Genomic DNA, 18,477 nt, shown 5'->3' on the forward strand with positions numbered 1-18,477 from the left:
GTTAGATCTTATTACATGTTTCTAACTAGCTATAATCCTCCTGGGTATTAAGCTTTGGTACCACAACAGCAGCACACTTTTGCAATGCACTGGCTATGCAAATGAGTTTGCATACTTGAATGTTTGTTTATGAGTCCTCCAGTAGCCTAAAAAAGGTAGGATTTAATTCTGCATTTTTGAAGCATAAAATGGCACCGTTAACATGTTAAAGGACCAGTCTCTCTGGAGCAACATGAGGTTAATAGCCTAGCTCGAGAACAATAGTGATGGCTTCTTAAAGCAGTTGGAACTGACAAACTTTGAGTTTATAGACTTGGGCTGGAACCATTACGGTACACCACCCCCTACAACTTTTAAAGGAACAGAGCTGGGTCAACTACATGACTCTAAGCATAATGGGAATGCTTGCATTTAAGTAGACTGCAGTTTCAACTAGAAGCAGAGCAGCACTTATCAGGACACACTAGCTCCTAGCAGTCTGTTTGAGTCTGCCTTTGTTTGCACAGAACAGCGACGCATCCTACACTTCTTCAATTCTGCTTCAGACAAAAGTGCTAACTTACAGAAGGTACTGCAGAGTGGAGAAAAAGATTGAGTAGATTTTGCTCTACCTGAGGGATGTAGATCACCTTTCCGAGTAAAGGGATCGGGAGGGAGTGGATCCTAAGATAAGTGTGAAATTTCATGAGCTATTGGTGCAGAGTTGGTCAGGAGCAGTGAGCAACATTTTTGCTCTGCATATTTCAGCACACACGGTGCAGGACCACAGGAGGCATGGTAATGACTTTGTCTCAGTGCCTGCCTGAGTTCCAACTCATGGGATGAATACTAATGGAGAGGCAGAAGTGTGTGTGCTTTTCTGAGAAGGGGAGTGCTGTGTGTTTGCAGGGAGAGCAGGATAACAAGGAGTCTAATGCAGGGCCCACAGTGATCACCTTAATGTACATGCATCATTGGACAGGAGCAAGTCTGGCAGAAGAGCTAGAGACAATAGTATATATAGTTTATATTCATATCTCTAATGGCGGAAATGATTGTAGATGAATGACCACTTGAGACATTGGGTTTATATGCGGGGGTAAGTGGAAGTGAGTTGCACAAACACACGATTGGCTCATGGGTGGAAACCACGCCCACACGCATGCAAGACAAATGCATTCCAGTTTTACCTGCACATCTGAATATTATTTTAAGGAATGGTAGTTGTTAACGTTGCAGTGCACATTTCTGCACCATTTTTTAAAGCAAAAATGAATTGCAGAAAAAATGTTTGACTGTTAAGATGAAAGTTTCCAAACAGATTTTGCAAACACTTAAGGCCTCTGTGAGAACTTGTTCAGCGTGCACAGGACATTACCTCATCTCCGCTAAAGTCCAGAAACCATTAGAGTGAAAATTTTCAACTTTCACTATTCTCATGATGAAGTTTAGGATATGTGACTTTGTGGTACTACATGGAACACTGTAGGCAAGGAAAATCCGGACAAAGGGTATTTTATGCAGTAGGTGCTTACTCCCTGTGGGACTTTATTTGTCTCTTCCTAAGGCGAATTTGGAGGATTTATGAATCTAACCTTTTATTTTATAACCTTTAAAGGCAAGAGGACTGCAGGCCAGTGGATGGGAAAGTTAGGTGGAGGACTAGATTTCTCTTCCAAACGTTCTTTCTCTGTAATATCCCTTCCATCCTTTAAAAGATTTATTTTTCCTTCCTTCCTTCCTTCCTTCCTTCCTTCCTTCCTTCCTTCCTTCCTTCCTTCCTTCCTTCCTTCCTTCCTTCCTTCCTTCCTTCCTTCCTTCATTCCTTCCTTCCTTTCTTTCTTTGCCTGCAATTCATGGCCTGCTGTTCCTTTCTTTTGCAGTTTTTTCCCTTTCCACCAATCCATCTGTCTCTTTCTATCCATCTTTCCATCCATCAACCACTGAATGTTGCTATGCAGCATGCTTTTTTTCCTCATCTCACCTTTGGGTATCTCTCTCATACCGTGTGCGCTGACCCACAACTCAAGGCAATCTCAGCTCCTTTTTAAGTACATTACAATTGAGTCAACCTGCATTACTTTAGCCAGGTGGCTTAATAGTTTGTGAAATCCCACTTTATTCTAGTTAGTGTTCTGAGAATCGACTGGCTTTTGGCATGAAAGAGGGGCCCTGCACAATGCTGCCCAATGAAGAAGATCAATGGTCACCATAGTTTTTGCTGTCCTGGTGTTTCATAAGTATTTGGCTGCTTAAAATGGCAACTCCATTAAAAAGGCAATCATTGCTAAGTGACTTTCCTCTCAGCTCAATATTGCGTGACAATCGATGCATAGCAGCCTGTTAATGTGGCATCCCAAGGACCCCAGACATTGAAAATTACATTAATTAAAGCAACATTTGATTTGAGTCACAATGGATGAACGCGTTCCAGTGCATGTTGGGTTTTCCCATTCCTCTGGTCAAGGCCATTTAATTTCACTCATCACAAATCGTCTGAAGTGTCACCTGCACTGGGTCAGCTGCCAATAATGCTATATAGCCTTGTGATTAAGGGAACTGACTCCATCCAAAAGGCTGTGTATCCAGGGTAACCATAAGCAGAGGCTGTGACACAGTAACAGAAGTGTTAAGTGTTAGAGATTGAACTCTGGGGTACTTGCACTGTTTTCTGATGACACAGTCTGGTTTTCGTTTTACAGCGAGGTAAGAGACGATGCCCATGGCAGTGCTGAGAATTTTAGAACGCATGTTTTATTTACAAAAAACTCCTGATGACTTGGAAACATCATGTCCCGTCTCTAGGGTGCTTAATTATGGACTGGTGTGACTAAAGGAGAATAGTGCGTAGCCTTTTCATTTCTATTTGCGTTTGTTCATCTCAGTCTCTGTATCTCCCAGAGAGAGCTTCCTTAAAACACTCACATCAATCCACACTCTTCTCAAAACTGTTGTGACAAGACTGTTTTCCGCCTTTTGTCTTTTAGGAAGTCTGTTTATCCCCTAACCGCATACATTAAACACCCACACACACGCCACACTTCACTCCAAAACCTTGATATATTAATCAAATCACTTTTTTTCTATGTCTAGAAAATGTCTTTAGATTAAATATGATTCTACGCCTTTATATTCTCCCACACTATGTTCTTATTCAAAAGTCTTTGGATCTCACACACACAGGCTTGTATCTCTTACTAAAAAGGCATTCTAATCTGATTTGTAGATTCGGTCAGTCCTAACCACATTCTTACATGAGAGCATTGCTCTCTATCCAGAAAAATCAAATCAGCTACTGTAAATGAACAGTCAGAGAGAGTGTATGTGCTCTGTAAAAATATCCCCTCCTGAATGGATGAGTTCTGATAAATTCATTTGCTACCGACAGCGGCTATCAGACTACCGAAGATAATTTAATTGCTCTCAGAGTTTGAACTGATTTGAGGTGTGAATAGTAATGCTTTTCATATACTTCATCCCCTCAGACAGGCATTGAGCGCATTGGAGGCAGATATGTTTGTGTGTGAGCACTGATGCATGTCTGCCTGTAGTGTCACAGCCATAAATGAAAATCTAGATACGTATTAACATAAAGGATTGTTCTAATTTGCATTTTGTGTTCATTTGTGGCAGTCCATTTTGATTGTCTGGATAATGTCTGCAGTTTTTGTTAATATGCTTCGTGTGCTGTCTCACAGCTGTTTGTATAATATTGCATTAAACAGGTGCAAACAATGGTCCTTTTTTAAATGGTTCTCATCTTCTAATTTTTTTTTCAGTATAAATTCAAAAGTTGGGCTAATAAGCAACTGAACAAAAAGTTGTTTGTCAAAATCAATGTCTGAAAATGTACAAAAAACGTTTACCCGAATAACCCAGACATTAATAACTCTGGAAACAATTTCTAGCTTGTTTTCAGACTTTTGGTCACAATCATTGATAGTGCTCTGATGACTGGCGTGATGGATTTCAGCCTCTCTAAATCCATCTTCCTTCTCTTTCTGGCTCTTGCAGATGGCTGTCCGAACCGATGTAATGGAAATGGACAGTGTCTGCAGGGTCAAAACAGCTGGCACTGTGAGTGCAAGACTGGATGGAGAGGCACCGGCTGCAATGTCGCTATGGAGACTTCATGTGCAGACAACAAAGATAATGAAGGAGGTGAGAGATCTTTTGATGACTCTGTGAGAACTTGACAAAGATTGTACATGATTGGAACGGCCACAAGTGCACACAGCAGTTGTGTATAATTTTCCTGTTTTATTTTACATAATAACAGAATTATGTAAACAAAAAAAAAGCCATTTGTTCTTACAAACAAACCATTATTTGAGCAAGAAATGTATATGTATGTCAGAGAAAGTTTGATACCATCAAAAATAACACTTTTCAAGAATGACTTTTTTTTGCACACTGAAGCTTTATTGTATTTCATGTTCTAATGGGAGCTTTGTGGTTCTGGAGATTAATATGCAATTCTAACCAAATGTGACAACTTTTTGTTTGGATCTATACCCCAATTCTTGAATGTGTAAATTTCATAGGAATTATCTAAGCTTTTCTCAGAAAATAACTAGAGCTACAGTAGACGGTTTTATCTGAAATGATGGATTAGAAAAAGCAAGTTTGATGTTCTGTAGTAAGTGATTTAATTCAAAGCCTAAAGGTGAGTGAAAGAAGAGCACTTTTCGATTCTCTTTGGTAAATGAAATTCAAATCCAACAACTTTGTGTTCAAAATGTTCAAGAACACTTTGATGAAATGTTCTCTTGTTCAACAGATGAAGAACGTTACTTTTTTTTTTTTTTGATTTTTGACAGAGAAGCAGATGAAGAGAGAAATCTTTTGCAGCCTTAGGCAGCTCTGATTGATTGTGCACCATCATAATATGGCATTACTCATCACACCACTGTTTCCTAGATGGTCTGACTGACTGTATGGATCCAGACTGCTGTATCCAAAGTCCCTGCCAGAACAGTCCGCTTTGTAGAGGCTCCAGGGATCCCTTACAGGTCATCCAGCAGGGCCAGCACCCTGAGCAGAAAGTCCGTTCCTTCTACGACCGTGTTAAGATGCTAGTGGGCCGGGACAGCACGCATATAATCCCTGCAGACAATCCATTCAACGCAAGGTAACTTGCTTTACTGTGCACAACTTCCTACCTGCTGGGCTGGTAAATTTCATGTCACTTCCACTGAAGTGCACACAACTGATGCTATATCTGTTGAGAGAAAATTGAGTGCTGGGATAGTTATTGTCAGTTCTGTGTTATTTGGTAAGACTGTACTGTATTGATTGTTGTCAGTGGTGCCACAACATCTTCCTGTCTCTTTCTACTGTATTTCTGGGAAAGACTGACAGATGTGTTGACTAACGGGAACTTTATTGGATTTTTTTGACAGCAGTTGTTGGATTGATGGTATTGCTTTGGATTTATTGACTATCGAGCAGCTGATGTCTTCTTGTTTGTTCTGTTCTCCAGTCTGGCATCACTGATCAGAGGTCAGGTGGTGACAACAGATGGAACCCCACTGGTGGGAGTAAATGTGTCGTTTGTCAAGTACCCGCAGTATGGCTACACCCTCACACGACAGGACGGAACGTAAGTTTTAAAATGTGAAAACACGCAAAAAATGTTTTTAAATGCTTGGGATTTCATGGAAGCCAATTCTTCAATTCTGAGTGTTGGCCAACCCTGGTACATACACATCCAAGCCGATCATTCAAGGAACAAACAACCCTTTCCCCTCTAAAACACTTTGATTATTTCTGCCGCCGAGACTTACTTGTTTACATAAGCTTCTAGTGATTTAGAGAGCAACATGCTAACTGAGCAAATCTTTATTAGATTCATTTAGAGCCGAGTAAACTCAGTCTTTCCATTTAAATGACTGCAATCTATAAAAACAATGAATTATCCCTACTAGCAAAATGGCATTTTTAATGGTAAAAGCATTCAGAATGTAATGGTGCTATCAATAACCGAGAATAACACAAGTACATGTTTGTTTTTGAGTTTGTTGTTTTTTTGTTTTTTTGCTCTCTGTTTGCCTTTCTCACTTCCTTTCTCTCTGTGTCGTTAGATTTGACCTCATTGCCAATGGTGGAGCCTCTCTCACCCTCCGATTCGAACGGGCTCCGTTTCTGAGTCAAGAGCGCACAGTGTGGCTCCCGTGGAACATTTTCTACGCCATGGACACTCTGATGTTGAAGACAGAGGAGAACACCATCCCGAGCTGTGACCTCAGCGGCTTTGTGAGGCCTGATCCTGTGATGGTGGCCTCCCCCCTTTCCTCTTTCTTCAGTTCCAGGCCAGGAGAGAGGTCCATCATTCCAGAGACACAGGTTTGATGAGATTCTCACTTCCTTGAAACCTACATCACTGTAATTAGCAGATTAATGGGTTTTGTAATGATGGGATTCTTCAATTAGACTTCACCCGTCATTTTTGCCAAATGCCAAATATTGCTCTCTTTTCACTTTATCCTTCACCCCTCTCTCTGGTCATTAAATAAGTTGACAGGTTGTTAACCTGACGAAGCTCTCAGGTCATCCCTCTTTAACAATTTTCACTCTAATCAGCCTTTTTTTTTTTTTTTTGCATTTTTTCTTCCTCTCAGTCTTTCTTCCACCCTCTGACCTTGCTAATCATTTCCTTTTCTTGTTTGAAAATACCCTTTTCCTGTGACGTGAAAGTCATTCCTCCATCTGTTTTTCAGGTTTTGCATGAGCAGCTAGAGATTCCTGGCACCAATCTGAAACTCTGTCACCTGAGTTCCCGGACCTCAGGTTACCGCTCCTTGCTCAAAATCACCATGACCCAAGCCGTGGTGCCTCTCAGCCTTGTCAAAGTCCATCTGATGGTTGCCGTGGAGGGCCATCTCTTCCAGAAGTGGTTCCACGCTTCACCCAACCTTGCATACACCTTTATCTGGGACAAGACGGATGCATACGGTCAGCGTGTCTACGGCCTCTCTGATGCAGTGGGTAAGCACACGTTTGATTAGGACTGGATGCATGGCTAAGTTATTGGCACACATGCTCCAATGGTATTATCCCATTACATTTACCGTTCTTAGAGAAGTATTATAAAGTATAAGTATGTTTATGTAACACCTTTTATTTTTTAATCCATTGTCAAATGATTTCAAATTTCTTACATATGAATTAAAATAAAACAAAAAGTGTATCGGCTATCGCCCCCCTGCTTTCCAAGATATCAGTTCCAAAATGGCAGTTTTGTAATGAAATGTAACCAAACAAATATTTTGAAGCTCTTAAATGTGACACATCATTGTAGCCTCCTCAGTTCAAACTGCATATGAACAGATTTTTTTCCTATTTATTACTAGCTATAACACAAAGTTAAGATGAATGATCAGAAGTTTTGTTGAAAGAAACAGTTACTGAAATATTAAGTCTAATTTAATCTCCAATTAGTGTTTCAAACATACTGTAGAAAGACATCAATAAAACAGCTTGTAAGAAATCTCACGTAAGGTTACATTATTCCCTTAGGAAACCCATTGAGTTTGTGCAGTTTAAATGTTATATACATCTCAGTTTCTGAGTGTTGATTATTAAATATATTGAGTAATTGTTCATTAAACTTTTTCTAGTTTTGGTTTTTTGGTCCGTCATTACTGTAAATACAAAGTTTGGCGCAATGGAAATGGCATGACTTTCAGTTAAATGTAAGTTATGGCAAATGCATTAAATACATCTCTCAAGTGCTCTGTCAGCACTTGACATGGTACCCAGCCCACATTAACATCTCCTCTTATGAGCCTCTTTTGAAACGGTTAATGTAAAGTGCTCTCATGCCTTGAACAGCTTGGGTTGTGTGCTTCCACCATTTTTCAAATTTGTCTTCTCATACAAACAAGCTTTTCACTGCCTTAAGTGACGTTACTGACAGATGTTCTCCACATCACAAAACACAAATCCAACTAATCCATAAAAAAAAAAAAAAAAAATTCACCCTCCGGATTGGCTTGGGACACTGTGAAATTCACCTTTTGGCACTTGACGGGTGTTCATTTGGGTGTAATGACCGTTCAGCATCCAGGACACACACAAGTTTAGCAGGAATGAGTAATCAGTCACTCTGCTGACTGAACATAGTGAGAGTTAATACATCAGACAAGATTTGTGCTCATGCGTGTAAACGTATGACCCAAAGATCATTCAGCCGGACCGTCCCTGTCAGAGAAACACACAGGTTCAGAGAGCAGCTGCAGTGAGCCGAGGGAAATGCAGAGAACAGCACTCAGTCTAGTGTGACCTCCTTCCCACATAGCAAATGTCTTCTGGCGCAGATCCGAGCCACACATGACTTTTCCCTTGGCCCAAGTACTGTAAAGAATGAAGGCCCGGAAGTGGCCCAGAACTGGATTAAAGACTCTGGCCACACATGGGCCATAACCGGCCCGAATCTCAGCCAGTTAATCAGCCTTAGCTGGCCCTTAAGTAAATCAGAATCCCCAAATCGGAACCACACCTGAGCCTTATATAGCCCAGACCCAAAACACCCACTAATCTCTCTTTGTCTTTCCGCTGCTTTCTCAGCCTGTCTACCTTCCAGCTCTCTACATCTTTATCATTTATCAATTGAGATACTCACAGTCCCGCTTGCGTCAACACAGCAATAAATTCTCACCTGTCTCATCAGTATATCTCCATACATATTTATGCTAATGGATTCATGGAGTAGTGCTCCAATTTTCAAGAACAATAAGGACTTTTTTTTTTGTGGAAACACGAATCTTATGATGACCCTGTGGCAGCAGCACAGACCACAGATTCTGTTGGAGAAGTGAAAGCTGAAGTCATATCCAGCCATGGGGTGTCTGAACAAATCACGTTCACACTTTACCGAGGTGCTTTGTGGTTGTGAAAGCACCCACGCTGCGGTGATTTGTGAAGGCTTGCCCAAAACCTGATATGTCCTACTTCTGCCCAGCAGTCCACAAAGCTGGAAAGAGAAATGTTGTGATGATTGTTTGTGTGCTGAATTTTTATTGTTGCTCTAAATGTTCTTGCTTTTAATTTAGCATGTGGTTTTCAAATAAATATTTATATTCTTCCTCACTGTTTCCCAGCTAGACTCCCCATCCAATCTGCTTACATTGTATGTAAATTAATCATCTCTAATATTGGCCTGTCATGTAGTTAATTAAATGCTGTTTTGATACATTTTGTGTACCCCTCCCCCCCCCCTCTCCCTCTCTCTCCCTCTCTCTCTCTCTCTCTTTCTCTCTCTCTCTCTCTCTCTCTCTCTCTCTCTCTCTCTCTCTCTCTCTCTCTCTAAGTCTCTGTGGGGTATGAATATGAATCATGTCCTAGTCTAGTGCTGTGGGAGAAGAGGACGGCTATGCTTCAAGGCTATGAGCTAGAACCTTCCAATCTGGGTGGCTGGTCTCTTGACAAACACCATATTCTCAACCTGCGCAGCGGTATGTTCTCATATATGGGCAAAATGCACCACTTGTACTGGTATTCACTATGTTATGGTGTCCAAATGTCACCACAAGTATAGTAATACCTGTAACCTTTGACCTTTGGGGAACATTTTTTTAGTTCCCCATGAGGAAAGAAGATTATAAATGGCATAGAATGTGTTTTGAAAATCTAAAAATGCAGAAAGTTTCCCGTGAGGGGTAGGTTCACGTGAAGGGTTAGGGTAACGGGATAGAAAATACAGTTTGTACAATATAAAAACCATCCTGCCTATGGAATGTCCCCAAAATGAAAGGATTACCAGTGTGTGTGTGTGTGTGCGTGTGTGTGTTTTATATCTGATGTGATGCCTCGCTGCTTTCATTGGAAGAGCCTGTCATTTTGATCAATAATTTAATGTAATGCTCTGAAAATGTGGTTGTAATGGCTCAGGTAAACAGATTTTAATAAAAATGGTATTTTGAATACGGCACTTTCTTTTTCCATTTAAATGGTTATTGTTTCTTTATTCATCTGACACCAGGCATCCTTCATAAGGGCAGCGGTGAGAACGTCTTTGTGTCCCAGCAGCCACCCATCATCACGAGCATCATGGGTAATGGGCGTCGACGAAGCATCTCTTGCCCGAGCTGTAATGGCCTGGCTGATGGAAATAAGCTGTTGGCACCTGTAGCCCTGGCAGCAGGCATTGATGGCAGCCTCTACGTCGGAGACTTGAACTTCGTACGCAGAGTTTATCCCAACCTCAATACCACACGCATTCTGGAACTCAGGTACTGAGCAAAGGAGACTTTTGTTTTAAGGCCCATTCACACCAAGGATGATAACGTTTATGGTTCACACTTTTTAAGATCCAATTCTAACTATTAATTATGACTTTTGTCTCAATCTCCTAATTTGCTGCTTATGCGTAAGGAAGTAAGGTAGTTGTTAACTTTAGGTTTGAGGGATCTTAAATATGGTCATGCAGAAAAAGGCATTAATATGTGCTTCATAAGTACTAATAAACAGTCAATATGCTAATAATATGCATGCTAATAAGCAACTATAGTTAATAGTGAGAAATGGCCCTTAAAATAAAGGGTTACCGTATAATACTAATTAGCTATCATTTAAAACAGTTTTAAAAATCATTCTAAATTTAAAGTCCATGCCACATCTATAATTATAACAGCTAAAGCGAACAAAATAATAGGAATCACTTTCAAGTGGCAGACGACAAAACTGCAGCACATGCTTATGCTTATAATAATCAGAATGTTATTGTGCATCGGTGTAGATGCTAATATAGTTTTCATTATAGTTAGGGTCCTTAGTGTGAATAGCCTTTTGCTCATAATTTAAAGTGCCCCTATTATGGTTTTGGGAGTCCCCAACAACTGTTTGACATGCATGCAAGGTCAAAAACACTTTCATTGCCTTAAAATATGCATATTTTTACATTATTTGCTCAATAACTTTTTAAACGATTAGTTTAATGATTAATTTTTCCAAACTCTGCGTGATTGGTCCGCATCGGTCTCATTTTAATTTCCTTTTGCCGTAATGCCTGATAAAGCAGCGTTTGTGAGAGCAGTTCTGCTAAGTGTATAGCGTTACCGGGGGACCGCTATTTTACCGCTCCAAAAGCAGCACCTAGTGGTAAATAATTAATTTGCATCTTCATTCAAGGCAAGGCAAGGCAAGTTTATTTATATAGCACATTTCATACACAATGGTAATTCAAAGTGCTTTACATAAAAGAAAGTAAAATAATCGTTAAGAAAAATAATAACTAAAATAAAACAAGCAATTTTAAAACTTTAAAAAATTCAGACCAATGCGAAAAGAAAAACAAGTGGTCGGGCAATATGCAAATGTTTCATGTTGACGTCAACATAAAATGGCGTTTTAAAAATTACTCATTTCAATTATTCAGAGTCGACTCATTAAAAAAACTTTATACATGGTACACTTTCAGATTTAAAACTTTGCAGGATGTTTTCATCCACTTAAGAGTTGTTACACACTGAAACCTTTCACTTACATGAAAGGTAATTTCCAAAACGTTTTAGTTTTTTTTTTTTAGCAGTTTAGTCTTAAATAAAACATACAATATATATTTTGTCATATTACATTGGAATCATAATTGTGATTCTTATTTTCTTCATTTACAGAAATAAGGATTTTCGACACAGGTGGGCCTTTAAATTTATTCCTTTTTAACTTAAAAGATTATTCACTGAACATAAATATAGTGATAGAGCAACACATTATGCCTAATTGCGTTATTGCATCACTGACTTAGTAATGACCTAATTTTTCATAGTAACAACCCGACTCATAAGTACTTCTTGGCTGTGGACCCAGTCTCTGGGGCTCTGTTCATCTCTGACACAAATTCTCGGCGAATCTACAAGGTGCGATCGCTCACAGGGGGAAGACTGCTGGCCGACAATGCCGAAGTGGTGGCGGGCACGGGAGAACAGTGCCTGCCCTTCGACGAGAGGTGTGGGGACGGGGGCAAAGCTGTAGAAGCCACTCTCATGAGCCCCAAAGGTGAGGTTGAAGCATTGAAGGGAACCAAAACAGAAGCTAGAACTTATTGCTTATTGCATGGGTTATCCCCTTCACATCAGATGAAATCACACTAATGTCTCTGTCTGAGGTGAAGAAATGTTTCTGCAGGCTGTCTATACATCTGCTTCCTTTGTAGCAGTGACAGCTAACATGGATAAAGAGAGCCTTATCCAGCTGCTTCCACAATCACAGAGAACATTCAACCTTAAGCTATTAATTAATTTCTGAATGTGCTATGGGGAGTTTGAGTCTCCAGCTTCGATTATTTGAGTCTCTTGGTATTCTATCTCTCTGTGTCTGTTTCTCAAAGATAATGTTACTTAATGCGGTGGCTCTTTTATTCGCATGTTACAGTTCAGAGCTGTAAGCGAGCATATTTCTGTATTAAACAGCGTTAGTGTTTAGGTAGATCACACAGAAAGAGAAATCATAATGAGTTCTAATGAATATTTCAGATGAATGTTTAAGATGTTCTCAGTGGTGACAGATCTTTTCTTGCAGATTTGAATGCAACTTTTTTGTTTAAAATGGGTGGACTAAATGAATATTTATCATCAAACGCTATCCATATTAATTTTATATGGTAGCTATACACTCTATTACTGTATGTCAGTTGTCTCATTTGTATCTAGTTTTTCCTCATAAAGTGGAGTAACATCTGAAACAAAGTTGATACTTTGAGGAAAAGTATCTCAGAACTTATTAAATCTCCTGAACTGTTAAAGAGCAGCAACTGAGCAACATTTTCCAAGCTTGTTATATATAAACTGAAATTATTTTTATTGGGTCTATTCTATTTCATGATTGATAAAGCAGTTGGTGAAGTGGTGGCCTAGCGGTTAAAGAGTTTGACTCCTAACCTTAGGGTTATGGGTTTGAATCTCTGGCTGGCAATACCACGATAGACTTAGACTAAGGTGCCCTTGAGCAAGACAATGAACCCCCAACTGCTCCCCGGGCACCGCAGCACAAATGGCTGCCCACTGGTGTGTGTGTGTGTGTGTGTGTGTGTGTTCGTTCACTTTGGATGGATTAAATGCATAGCACAAATTCTGAGTATGGGTCACCATACTTGGCTGAGTGTCACTTCACTTCAAAAATATCAAAAAATTATTTTATGAATTTTGAATTTCGCATATACATAATGGGTAACAAATTCAAAGATCAACAGTCAAATTGAATTCGGTTCAAACTGGAATTGAAGCACAACGTATTCAATCGAAAACAAATATAGCAGCGAGGAAGTAAAAGCTAAAGCTACAATGATAAGTTATAGCAGGTTTGAAAAGTGAATTCCAGGTTTGGTGTATGGAAAAAAATAGCCAGTCTGGCACCAAACTGTCAAGGATATCACATTGTCACATTTTCTGTATGTGACGGTGAATTTGAGCTTCTGGAGGGAGAGAGTAGAGAGGTGACAGACTACACAGGCCTCATTACTGATTCCCAAATGACTTCACAGTGAAAAGGCTCAGTCAAGTGTACTCAGTCTCTCCCTTCATGCTCTTTGTCTCCCCATCATTTTGTTCAAACCCCTCTGCATCGTACACCTACACAGGTCCATTCTATGAGCATCTTCTTGTCAGCACTTTGAGATATTCTCATCTGCTCTGCCTCTGGTGTCTGATAAGAGGAATTGATGGGTTGACACAGGAGTGAAGCCTGATGGACGTGTATTATTTGCTAGCTTATATAGGGCAGGGGCTCAGGAGGGAAATTGAGCAGCACCTGAAGATAAACTTAGAACAGGTTGAAACCAGATCAAAGATCCACTTGATCATTAGGAAAAGCAGAAGTAAAATAAACAAGGGTTTGTGAGTCGGTGTCACCCCTGAACTTCCTGCTTGACACTTTACCTGTTTGTTTTTCTCTTTTCAGGTATTGCTGTAGATAAAAACGGGCTTATGTACTTTGTGGATGCCACCATGATTAGGAAGGTGGATCAAAACGGCATCATCTCTACTCTCCTGGGCGGCAATGATCTCACTGCTGTGCGCCCACTGAGCTGCGATTCCAGCATGGATGTCAGTCAGGTCAGCACGCCTACAACCCATGTTATAAATTATTCACAGGCAGAAACAGGAACTTGGATGATTCATTTGATCATAAAATCTACTCCTTTAAATCCTAAATCTTCAAAACAGACCCTCTGAACTGAAAGTGCAGATGTGCAATTATTAATCATGTCTAGCAGGCATGCAAAACTTAATCAGAAACCCAGAAAATTATATAAGAAAATTGCATGGTTAATCTAAAAAGATTAACTTAAAAACGTTCAATATTTTTTTTTTATGCAGGTACGCTTGGAGTGGCCCACCGACTTGGCAGTAAACCCCATGGATAACTCTCTGTATGTGCTAGAGAACAACGTTATCCTACGCATCACTGAAAACCACCAAGTGAGTATCATCGCAGGGCGTCCCATGCACTGCCAGGTGCCTGGCATTGACTATTCCCTTAGTAAATTAGCCATCCACTCGGCCCTGGAGAGCGCCACGGCTATCGCCATCTCTCATACTGGTGTGCTCTACATCGCCGAGACGGATGAGAAGAAGATCAACCGTGTTCGGCAAGTTCGCACCAATGGAGAGATGTCACTTCTGGCTGGCGCTGCGTCAGAGTGCGACTGCAAGAACGACGTCAACTGTAACTGCTTTGCAGGAGACGACGGATATGCTACAGACGCCAACCTCAACTCCCCAATGTCTCTGGCCGTCTCACCGGATGGCACGCTCTACATTGCAGACCTCAATAACATTCGGATCCGTGCTGTGCGCACTAACCGACCAGGGCCTTCAGCACTGGGCCAATATGAGGTCGCGTCCCCTCAGGAACAAGAGCTGTATGTGTTTAACGAGGAGGGTCTCCACCTTCAGACCATCAGTCTTGTAACGGGTCTGCCCCTCTACAATTTCAGCTACGGCCCTGATGGAGAGCTGGCCACAGTGGTGGATAACTGCAATAATACGGTGAAAGTGTGGAGGGACGGGGAAGGGCAGGGTGGTGCAGGACTGCTCAGGCTCATCCTGCAGCCCGAGAATCAGGTGGTTACGCTAGGACTGGATCCTGCAGGAAGCCTGCGCTCCATCTCTGCTCTTAACCAGGAGATTGTTCTGCTGGGATACAATGGAAACACTGGCCTGTTGGCCACCAAGGCTGATGAGACTGGCTGGACAACCTTTTATGAGTAAGTTGCCGTGTATCTGTTTATGATGTGTTGCCTGTACATTTAATTTTGTATATGCATGAAACACTTAAAGGAATTTTTATATAGCATTGTCTCCACATTCCAATCAGCCCAAAGAGAAAAGCAAATATGTTTTTTGTTTGTTTGATTGATTGTAGGTTTTAGATGTATTAAACTGATCATTATGACAGTAATAATATCTATAATGTTACATATCATATATGATAGAACATAATGTTCTATTCATTACAGTATCCTGAAAAAAAGTATATATAAAAAATATATATATATATATATATATATATATATATATATATATATATATATATATATATATATATATATATATATATATATATAATTATTATTTTTAGAAAATATTTGTATATTTTATATTTAACCTTTACTGAGCTTAAAGGACTTCTTCAGAAACAGTAAAAAAAAAATGTACCAACCACAAACTTGTGTCATGGAACAATGTGGTTGAAGGCTAGAGATATCCAGTAGGAATATCTATTTGCCTTTGAAAAAAGGGCTGGATAAATTCCTCCCTTTCCTGCAGATTTCTCTTGCAACCCTGCAACACACCTGCCTGTAATTTCCAAGGGAACCTGAAGATCTTGATTAACTTTTTCTGGTGTGTTTGATTAGAGTTGGAACACTGCAGGAAAGTAAATCTCCAGGAACAGGACAGAGCAAACTTGCTCCTGAGAAAGCAGAATTCCCCAAACTCCTCAGACATCAGCCAGACTGTGACAGATCTGTGGCAGGATCCAGTTCTGCTCCCTAATGTAATGTTACACACAGAGAGAGAGAGCGAGAGATAGGCAAGGATAGCACTGAACCTCTATGAAGTGATTGTGTAGAGGATACACGGTTTTTTATTTTTTAAGATGGTCAAAGATTGGGCACAATTATGATTGTTTCCAGTGTTTTGTTTTACAAACATGAACTTTAAAATGGCTTTTGCTAACATTTAGTCTATTTTCAGGTATGACAGTGAAGGGAGACTAACCAACGTGACGTACCCCACGGGGATGGTTACAAGTCTGCATAGGGAGATCGAAAAATCCATCAACATCGACATTGAGAGCTCCAACAGAGATGATGACATCACTGTTATCACTAATCTTTCGTCAGTAGAAGCCTCTTACACTGTTGTGCAAGGTACGTCTGCTCAGTAGTCATTTTTGAATTGCTATTTTGGGTTTCAGAAATCCTTTTGTAAATGATACTTTGCTCCATTTGGTTGGTTTCATATTTCATTAAATTTTTAGCTTAATCGTTTTATATATTAGTGCACAAACTTACAAGATAAAGATACCCCCGACATCCATGTGGGAGGCTGGAAGCCAAATCCGGTGCAGAAACAGCATTTCTTTTCTCTCCCATGCCTGGCGCTCCAGTTGTGTTTTGCTGTGATGCATATGATTCGAGACAAATTCATTACCTTATCCCAAGGAAATATTCGCTGTCTTCCATCTGCCCTCGACCACAAACCCCACTGTCCCAAAGCTTATTTCATCTGTTAAGATGAAAGGAATGAAAGACAGAGGGAGAGAGCAAGAATGTTTTACTTCCTTCCCATGGCAGAAAAAAAAACCCCTCAAACTTCAATACAACCAGACATAATACAGGATGAGGGAGGAACCTTTTTGAAAGGATTACAGAGGATTGAATCCATGGAGAACCTTCCTCAGATCATGCATTTAAATCTAATCTTGACACACTAATGGGGTGAATAATAAATTGACTAAACACCTCTAAAAGGTTTCCATATGAATTATAAACTATATTATCTCAAATTATTTTGTACCGTACCTTTGCTCGTAAATTAGTTTCATGGTTTGTAATTTATTTATAGTGGATGTTCTGAAGCATAATAAATGTTTGCGGCACTCTGAAACAAGGAGATTTGAGGCTCCACATCATTTGTTATAAACAAAGCACTGCTCTGTTATCTTTCATGATCTTAAGACAGTCAGACAGTTCTTGAGCTGATGAATGCCCCGCAGCCCTTTCATGAGTTCAAAATAAATCAAGCCTTTTTTGTAGATGTCATTTTGTTCTGTTGTCATGTTGAAAATTTGTTGTGTAATATTTTGTTGTGTTCTTAATTTAATGGTAATTTTTATGTAACTCTATTGCCCCCTGCAGATCAAGTACGGAACAGCTACCAATTGTGTAATAATGGCACTTTGAGGGTAATGTACGCCAATGGGATGGGCATCAGTTACCACACCGAGCCCCATATCCTGGCAGGATCAGTGAGTCCCACCATCGGCCGTAGGAACATCACCCTTCCCACTGATAACGGTCTGAACTCCATCGAGTGGAGGCTGCGCAAAGAACTGTCAAAGGGCAAGGTCACTGTGTTCGGCAGGAAGCTTCGGGTGGGCACTCGAGATTTTAAAATCAATACTGTAATACATTAGTTTTACAGTACATACCAGTGCAAATGCAATCAAATAATCCTACTTGATTATCTAATAGGTAACTAAATAATTTCACCAAACTGAGAGGTTTTCATATCAAATTTTTGTTTGCAGGCACATGGGCGCAACCTCCTGTCGATAGATTTTGATAGGAACACACGGACTGAGAAGATCTATGACGACCACAGGAAGTTCACTCTGAGGATCACGTATGATGCCCAGGGCAGGCCTGCGATATGGCAGCCGAGCAGCAGCCTTGCAGTGGTGAATGTGTCTTACTCCAGTACAGGACAGCTAGTGGGGCTGCACCGAGGGAGTATGAGTGAGAGAACGGAGTTTGACCCACAGGGGCGAATTCTCTCACGCTCTTTTGTGGATGGAAAGGTCTGGAGCTACAGTTACCTGGACAAGGTGAGATTATTAAGTGAAATTAGGTTAAAGGTTATTAGGATTATTGTTTTTTTTTTAAACAATATTTTTCATTTGATTTGCTTAAAATATAATATAATACTACAAATAAAATGTGTAGTCAGATAAAATACCATGAATAAGAATTGAGATATATATATATATATATATATATATATATATATATATATACACACATACTTTTTAATTGCCAATTTTTCCTCATTTTTTAAGCATATAATTTAAAACAATTGTGCGTGATTTAACATTAAAAACAGGGGGGAAACAATATTAATAATTAAAAATCAACAACAAAAAAATCTAAAGTCATGTTTGATTATAGTCCAGGTTGTTATTGTTAACTAAAAGTAAAACCATTAAAAATATATATTTTTTGAATTTAGAAATTTAAGTATTTCTTTAAATAAATAAAAAATGAAAATGAAAATA

The 18,477-nt window shown here is 39.8% G+C and overlaps 1 protein-coding gene across 2 annotated transcripts in view; it reads left to right on the plus strand.

The window, feature by feature from the left end:
- Positions 1 to 18,477, plus strand: part of LOC113057747 (teneurin-2-like) — a 45,740-nt gene that overhangs the window by 22,595 nt on the left and 4,668 nt on the right. For both annotated transcript variants that reach the window (XM_026225246.1, XM_026225248.1), the window contains 14 exons: positions 3,994 to 4,140; positions 4,900 to 5,110; positions 5,462 to 5,581; positions 6,063 to 6,324; positions 6,699 to 6,966; positions 9,291 to 9,434; positions 9,962 to 10,211; positions 11,595 to 11,615; positions 11,747 to 11,976; positions 13,876 to 14,030; positions 14,295 to 15,184; positions 16,176 to 16,351; positions 17,342 to 17,577; positions 17,734 to 18,030. In XM_026225246.1, the coding sequence (XP_026081031.1) occupies positions 3,994 to 4,140; positions 4,900 to 5,110; positions 5,462 to 5,581; positions 6,063 to 6,324; positions 6,699 to 6,966; positions 9,291 to 9,434; positions 9,962 to 10,211; positions 11,595 to 11,615; positions 11,747 to 11,976; positions 13,876 to 14,030; positions 14,295 to 15,184; positions 16,176 to 16,351; positions 17,342 to 17,577; positions 17,734 to 18,030 (3,407 nt within the window). The remainder of the gene's footprint in view (positions 1 to 3,993; positions 4,141 to 4,899; positions 5,111 to 5,461; positions 5,582 to 6,062; positions 6,325 to 6,698; positions 6,967 to 9,290; positions 9,435 to 9,961; positions 10,212 to 11,594; positions 11,616 to 11,746; positions 11,977 to 13,875; positions 14,031 to 14,294; positions 15,185 to 16,175; positions 16,352 to 17,341; positions 17,578 to 17,733; positions 18,031 to 18,477) is intronic.

Source organism: Carassius auratus, chromosome 39 (genome assembly GCF_003368295.1).
Source record: "Carassius auratus strain Wakin chromosome 39, ASM336829v1, whole genome shotgun sequence".
In the NCBI taxonomy this organism is placed as follows: Eukaryota; Metazoa; Chordata; class Actinopteri; order Cypriniformes; family Cyprinidae; genus Carassius; species Carassius auratus.